The sequence below is a fragment of the Mus caroli genome, chromosome 19 (assembly GCF_900094665.2).
Source record: "Mus caroli chromosome 19, CAROLI_EIJ_v1.1, whole genome shotgun sequence".
NCBI classification, from domain to species: Eukaryota; Metazoa; Chordata; class Mammalia; order Rodentia; family Muridae; genus Mus; species Mus caroli.
The window spans coordinates 2,244,650-2,251,849 of record NC_034588.1 but is presented as its reverse complement, the minus strand read 5'-3'; the positions used below and the strand labels follow the sequence as shown (position 1 = coordinate 2,251,849).

The window sequence follows — 7,200 nt, the reverse complement described above, 5'->3', positions numbered from 1 at the left end:
CAGCAACCACATGGTGGCTCACAACCATCTGTAACAAGATCTGACGCCCTCTTCTGGAGTGTCTGAAGACAGCTACAGTGTACTTACATATAATAAATAAATAAATCTTTAAAAAAATAAAAATAAAAAAAAATAAATGTGTGGGCCACATCAGGCTTCATGAAGTATTCTATTCTATCCACTCTACCACTTCTACCATAAAGACATAAGAACCTATCTTGATAATGGAATTCTTGTTGTGGTGGTTGTTTTGTTTTTTATGTGTGTGTGTGCCCCAGGAAGTAGTGAACCTCCAGATGGGTGCTGGGAACAGAACATGGGTCTTTCTCAAATGCCCTTAGCCAATGAGCCAACTCTCCAGCCTGATAGTGGAGTCTTGACAATAGATGCTTGAGGCCTTTTCTGGTCCTTGGGATGAGGGAAGGTTATGAACAAGGCTTAGGTGAAGTGGTATAAACCTGCAATGCCAGCGATCAGGAGGACTGAGGACCTGATGCCATCCTGAGCTAAGAAGAAACTTGTGTCTCAAAAAAGAAACAAATATTCCAGTACTTGGGAGGCAGAAGCAGGCAGATATTGGTAAATAGTTGTATCTGAGAGGCCAGCCTGGTCTAAATATAGTTCCAGGCCAGCCAGGGATACAAATCTAAACCATCACCAAAACCAGAACAAACCAAAAAACCCACTTTCCATCATATCAACAGGTGACCAGATGAATAACTACAAGTATAGTCAGGTTGTGGTGGCCCACATCTTTAATCCTAGTGGAGGCATGTGGATCTCCGAGTTACAGGACAGCCTGGTCTACAAAGTTAAGTTCCAGGCCAGCCTGGGCTACACAGAGAAAAACCTGTCTCAAAAAAAAAAAAAAAAGAAAGAAAGAAAAAGAAAAAAAGGTAAAAGATAAAAACAATCCAGGTACAAAAAACTTCCCATTAAATCCAGGCAATTCAAAGCTGCCGTGAGGGGTAAGGTGAGCCTGGGAAGATGAGATTAGGTACCAGTGAGGATAAGTTTAGCCCAGATGCACAGGGCTCTGCAAAATGACTGTCAAAATAGAGGGTGAAACTGGCTGCATGTATGTAGGAACAGTAGGAACAGTAAAGGAAATGTAGGAACAGTAAAGGAAATCAGTTTAAAATCCAGTGTATGCAGCCAAGCAGTGGTGGCGCACGCCTTTAATCCCAGCACTTGGGAGGCAAAGGCAGGTGGATTTCTGAGTTCAAGGCCAGCCCTGGTCTACAGAGTGAGTTCCAGGACAGCCAGGGCTACACAGAGAAACCCTATCTGGGGGGAGGGGGGCCGGGTAGCGCATATCTATATCTATGTCAACCAACCTAAGCACTGAGGCAAGCTGTGGCATGGCTTCTCATTTCCTTCACCTTTTACTCCAGTTCTCTTCTCCCCTGGTTTCTCCCTGCTTCCGTCATTTCCTTCTTTGCTGCTTCTCCCACGGCCCTCAGTGCCAAACTTTTATCCTGCTATAATCTGTGTCTGACCTTCTCCTACATCTCCTACCCCTGACCATGTACACGTCTGTCAAAATCCAGCCACCCTTGACCCATTTCTCAAACTGTTCTTCAAGCAGGAAACAGTGTCCTTCTTAGCATTCGCCCCCACGTTGTTTCTTTCTCCTTAAAATGTTTCCATTGTCCTCTTTGCCATTCTTCACGTCCACTGCTGGCTTGGCCTCCATGCCCAGGGGCTCCCATGCTCCTTTCCCATGCTCCCTTGAGGTCCACACTCCTCATTCATATTCACTCTTTCAAGACAAACAAAATCCTTGGCTCCAGCTTCTCCTTTACTTGAGATACTCCAATCTCCTTTTTCACTTTCAATTTTTCATCCACCTGACTCCTTGGGGCTTTCTCCAAGTATGTCTTCCTCTTCCTCAGGAGCAGATGCATCAGCAATCTCTCTCATTCCCTCCAAGACATGACTATCAGTTTCTGCCTCTGTCTCGGCTCCTCCGTGGCCATCCATCCCTTCTACACTTTCAGAAGGAATTTCCTGACTCAGATTTTCCATCACACCTTCGCCATCAGTAACACTGACCACTCCTTCAATAGTCTCTTCCGTGGCACTTCCTGTTCTTGAGTGCTCTTTCAGCTTCACCTCAGCCGACTCCGACTCTTCAATATTTGACTCCAGTAGATCTTCAGTGGATCTTGAATTTTTATCACCGGTTCTCAGCTTCTCTCCACTGGATCTAAATTTCTCTTTACTCAACTTTGCCTTCTCTCTGATGGACCCCCGCCTCTCTCCACTGTCTGACACCTTCTCTCTGATGGATCCCCGCCTCTCTCCACTGTCTGACACCTTCTCTCTGATGGACCCCCGCCTCTCTCTNCGCCTCTCTCCACTGTCTGACACCTTCTCTCTGATGGATCCCCGCCTCTCTCCACTGTCTGACACCTTCTCTCTGATGGACCCCCGCCTCTCTCTAGTGTCCGAAATCTTGTCTCTGATGGATCCTCGCCTCTCTCCACTGTCTGACACCTTCTCTCTGATGGATCCCCGCCTCTCTCCACTGTCTGACACCTTCTCTTTGATGGACCCCCGCCTCTCTCTAGTGTCCGAAATCTTGTCTCTGATGGATCCTCGCCTCTCTCCACTGTCTGACACCTTCTCTCTGATGGACTCCCGCCTCTGTCTACTCTCTGTCGCCTTCTCTCTAATGGATCCCCGCTTCTCTTCACTGTCCAACGTCTTCTCTCTGATGGACCCCCGCCTCTCTCTACTGTCCATTTTCTCTACAACAGACCCCCGCCTCTCCCTACTGTCCATTTTTTCAGCAGAAGACCTCCGCTTCTCTCCCCTGCCTACCACCTTGTCTCCAATGGGTACCCGTTTTTTCAAGTTCTCTCCACTAGACTCCAGTTCCTCATTCGGCCTCAGCTGATCCCCTCTGGACCTCAAGTCCCCTCCAGTGGGCCTCAACCTATCCCTAGATTTCAAGTTTTCCCCACGCTCTGCAGTCATCTCTGAACTCGTAGTTACACCAGCTTTGAGTCTATTCTCCAACTCTCTCCAAATCTCTGGGCTGTCATACTCCAAACCTGCTCGAGCCTGCATCTCCCTTCTTACACTGCTCAGGAGCTTCGCGACCAACGTCTCCTGTTGCAGGCCCGATTTCTCTCTTGAGAACTTCTTCCCGGTGCCCTCCAGCTTCCAGTCCTCAGATTCCAACTTTGGGTTAGACTTTTGCACGTTTCTGTCCAAGAGTTCCACTCTCTTCCCAATCACGATGAGTCCATTCCAGGGTACCCACACCTTCTCTTTCTCTCTCACTTGCGCCTTCTTGCAGTGTGACTTCGGTGGCGATTTCCTTTGGTCCCCCCGAAGAATACGGGCGCGGGGTATCCGGGCCTTATTGCGTCCCCGCGGCTCCTTAAGCTGCTTACTCCGTACTTTCTGACTCGGGTGTGAAAACTGGAACGGAAGCGCTTTCTCCACAGACATTGCAGCCTGCCCTCGTCCTTAGACCCCCTGACCCACTCGAGTTCCCCATTCCTCCCTACCCAAACCTCCCTCCCAACCCTCGCCCCCCTCCGGACTCCCCGCCCCGCCCCGCCCACCGCCTGGTGGCGCCAAGCTGCCCTAGTGCGCATGTGCACCTGTGCTCGTGCCCGTTAGAAGAAGGCGGGGCCCGGAACGGACGGATTCGTAGGGGTCCACCCGCGGGACTGACACGTGACTTCTACCCTCAGGCCCTGGCCTATCCTGGGCCGGCTTTCTGGTGCCGCTTAAATACCCACGTAAGATTGATAGGTCTCACAGCCAATAGAGGCTCATGTGGTAAAACTGTTGTCCAATCAGAAGGAGCAGCTGTGGGCAATGGGACCCACTCAGGGAGGCGGCAGCTAGTGTCAATGTCAGCTGAGAGCATCCCTACAAGGTTCCCTCACCCAAGCTCTTGGAACGCGCAGGCCGTGGTTTGTCCTAAGATTCCTGTATATCCCAGCTAAGGAGCACCATGGAGGAGCAACATCAGGAAGCTGGGAATGAGAGTAAGGTAAAGGAAGGAAATAGGACGTCTTCGTACTCCACCTCACTTCATCACACCATACCAAGCAGGGAGAGAGATCTGAACACGGGAAGGCGGCGCTTCTAAGGCCCCTGCATAGGGCCAGGTTGAGGATGCAAAGATAATCAGGATTTTTGTCCCAGCCTGCATAGATGGAATCCCGCCTCTGCCCCCTCCCCCAAATCAACTCAGTACTGTCGTGATGGGGGAGAACAAGGCAGTCTGCAAGTGACTGAGAAGGGTGAGAGAGTCCTGTTGAGTTTACAGGCTCACCTGTGTATTCGTGTCTATATATTTGTAAGACCGTCCATCCATTCTTCATTTATTCCTCCCAGCCTCAGTCAGCAGTTATTGGGGAGCTTCATTGTTTTGGATTGCATCAAGTCTCACTTGAGGTAGGAGTGTAGTGAGCTGGGACAGAGATAGGGGATGGAGCTGCTATGCTGTGTTCTGAAAGTCACATCTCTGTCAAGCAGAGTGGGTGAGAGTAGAGAGAGACATCAAGAAGGAAACCAGGGACAAGGGGCCCTGCTGCAGCAAAGAGCTAGTCTGCCTGTGTTTGAAGGGGGGAGTGAGGGCAGAAAGCCTGCCTTGGTAGTGTCACACAATCCAAGAAGTGACATGTGGGATTCAAATGGAATTTGGAGGGCTGGCCATGGCTTTCTGTTTATACATGTTCATATTAGAAATGTATATAAATAGCCAGGCATGGTGAGACACACCTTTAATCCTGGAATTTCAGAGGTAGAAGCAGAGGCAGAAACAGGAAGACCTTTATGAGTTCAAGGCCAGCTTGGTCTACATAAAGTGTTGTAGGCAAGCCAGGGCTATATAGTGAGATCCTGTCTCAATAGTAAAAGGATGTATATATGTACATATGCCATTTGTGTGTGTATGTATATATATATATATATATGCTTAGAACATGTTTATAAAGTGATTAGAAGCGAGATGTAATCCCAGCACTTATGAGGGTGGGGCAGGAGGATAATCACGAGTTTAAGGCCTGCTGGAACTACAATGTGAGAGTTTGTCATAAATACATAAATTTATTTTTTAAAGATTTATTTATTTTATGTTTATAAGTACACTGTAGCTGTACAGATGGTTGTGAGCCATCATGTGGTTTCTGGGAATTGAACTCAGAACTTCTGCTCACTCTGGCCCCGCTTGCTCTGACCCAAAGATTTATTTATTATTCTATGTAAGTACACTGTAGCTGTCTTCAGACACACCTGAAGAGGCCGTCAGATCTCATTATGGATGGTTGTGAGCCACCATGTGGTTGCTGGAATTTGAACTCAGGACCTCTGGAAGAGCAGTCAGTGCTCTTAACCTCTGCGCCATCTCTCCAGCCCCATAAATTTATTTATTAGAACAATGCCTAATATATTATAAGGCCAAATATAAATGTTACCTGTTGGTACTGTTGTGGGTGCTATTACTGAGTGGGTTCCTGAAAATGAGCTCTGAAAGTGTGTTGAGTTATTAAACTGATGAATGTGCCTGCCCAGATTTGTACAGGCAATATTTTCTGAAAATTCTTTTTAATATTCATTCTCTAGGTTAAATACTGTCTTCACAAAAGATCTTTCAATTGCAGAGGCAAAGCTGGAGAGATGGCCCAGTCGTTAGGTGCTCTTGCGACTCTTGCAAAGGACCTGAGTTTGGTTCTCAGCACCCAAATTAGGATCTCCCAACTGCCTGTAACTCCAGCTACTGGGGCTCTGATGCCAGGGCTATACAGAGAAATCCTGTCTCAGAAAAGAAGGAGCAGAGGGTGGGGTGGGCGGGGGAGGGGGGAAGAGGAGGAGGAGGAGGGGGAGATGGTAATCCCCTGATCTGACTGTTTCTATTATATGCATATACCAAATTATCATCACTGTACCTAAAAATATGTAAAAATGTGTCAATTCAAAGAAACTAGAAAAGATATTTCTGGCCAGTGAGATAGCTCTTTGGGTCAAGGCCCTTGCCACCAAGCCTGACAACCTAAGTTTGATTCCAAGACCAACATGATAGAAGGAGAGACTCCTACCAGTTGTCCTCTGGTCTCCATATACTACCATGACACACTTGTGCCCGCACACAGATGCACACAAGCAAATACAATAAAAAAAAAAAAGAGATATCTTTCCTTGCCTGCCTCAAGGTATTTAGCTCGGGCATATCTACATTTAGAGATAACTTGGGAGAGGTTTCCCACTGCACATTCAGTTCCTATAAGCAAGTCAGCAGATGGATGCTTGCTTCATACTTGATAAAGTTACAATTGTTTCAAGGCATTTGTCTAAGCCCTGAAAATCACCTAATCTATTTGGGCTAAACTTGCTTAAGAAGACATTGGTTCCATTATTATCATTATTAGGTCCATTATTATTATTACCATTATTATTATTATTGCTACTGCTACTACGACTACTACTATGTTTATTGAGACAGGGTTTCTCTGTGTAGCCCTGGCTGTCCTGAAACTCAATCTATAGACCAGGCTGGCCTCGAACTCAGAGATTCATCCTTCTGTCTCTGCCTCCTGAGTGCTAGGATTAAAGACATGTGCCATAACTTGGCTTATTTTAACATTTTTATTAATTTATTTATTAATTAATTAATTTATTAATTAATTAATTTATTTATTTATTGAGAGATACAGAGAAAGAGAGAGAGTGTATATGTATATCAGATGGCCTCTGTATATTCTCCACAGGCACATACATGGACCCCAGACATAATTACATGCAAACCGCTTATACACATAAGATAACATAATAGTTTTTTTAATAAAAATAAAAGGTATTAGCTTATTTTAAAGTAGAGAATGTAAGTTTTTGTGTTTTGAGATGGGATCTTCTTATATAATCTTGTATGCCTCGTACTTTGGTAACCAACCCTTCCTGCTTCGGCCTCCTCAAGGCTGAAAGCATATTTAAGCAGCCATACCCAGCTCGGGTGCTTGACTGTTAGTTGAAACATTTAGACCATTCACAGTTATTGAAATTACCCACACAGTACACTAAAAACTTACCATCTTACTTCGTATTTTTTCTCGATCCCATTTTTTTTTTTTTTTTTTTGCCTATGTGTGCATGGTTAGTATGTGTATTCAAATTTATATTTGTTGTGTATATGGAGGCCTGGGGTTAATGTTCCTTTTGTATATACATATAAATATT

General features: G+C 45.9%; 2 protein-coding genes across 5 annotated transcripts in view; one reads left to right on the top strand and one right to left on the bottom strand.

Annotated features, from left to right (window-relative positions):
• The window catches only part of LOC110285659, a 6,911-nt gene extending 3,384 nt beyond the window's left edge, over nt 1-3,527 (bottom strand). Inside the window, exons 1-2 of one of the 3 annotated variants that reach the window (XR_002377076.2) lie at nt 2,542-3,527; nt 1,338-2,319 (exon numbers count right to left, since the gene is read on the bottom strand). Coding sequence is in view for 1 of the 3 variants with exons in the window: in XM_021151983.2 (XP_021007642.1) it covers nt 3,088-3,462 (375 nt within the window). In the remaining 2 variants the exon portion in view is untranslated. Of the gene's footprint in view, nt 1-1,337; nt 2,342-2,541 lie in introns of all 3 variants that reach the window. The other 2 variants (XR_002377075.2, XM_021151983.2) reach the window with 2 other exon arrangements.
• A 303-nt stretch (nt 3,528-3,830) lies between these two features.
• Snx32 (sorting nexin 32) overlaps nt 3,831-7,200 on the top strand; it is a 15,209-nt gene continuing 11,839 nt past the window's right edge. For both annotated transcript variants that reach the window (XM_021151508.2, XM_029472676.1), the window contains exon 1: nt 3,831-4,015. In XM_021151508.2, the coding sequence (XP_021007167.1) occupies nt 3,977-4,015 (39 nt within the window). In that variant the 5' untranslated portion in view covers nt 3,831-3,976. The remainder of the gene's footprint in view (nt 4,016-7,200) is intronic.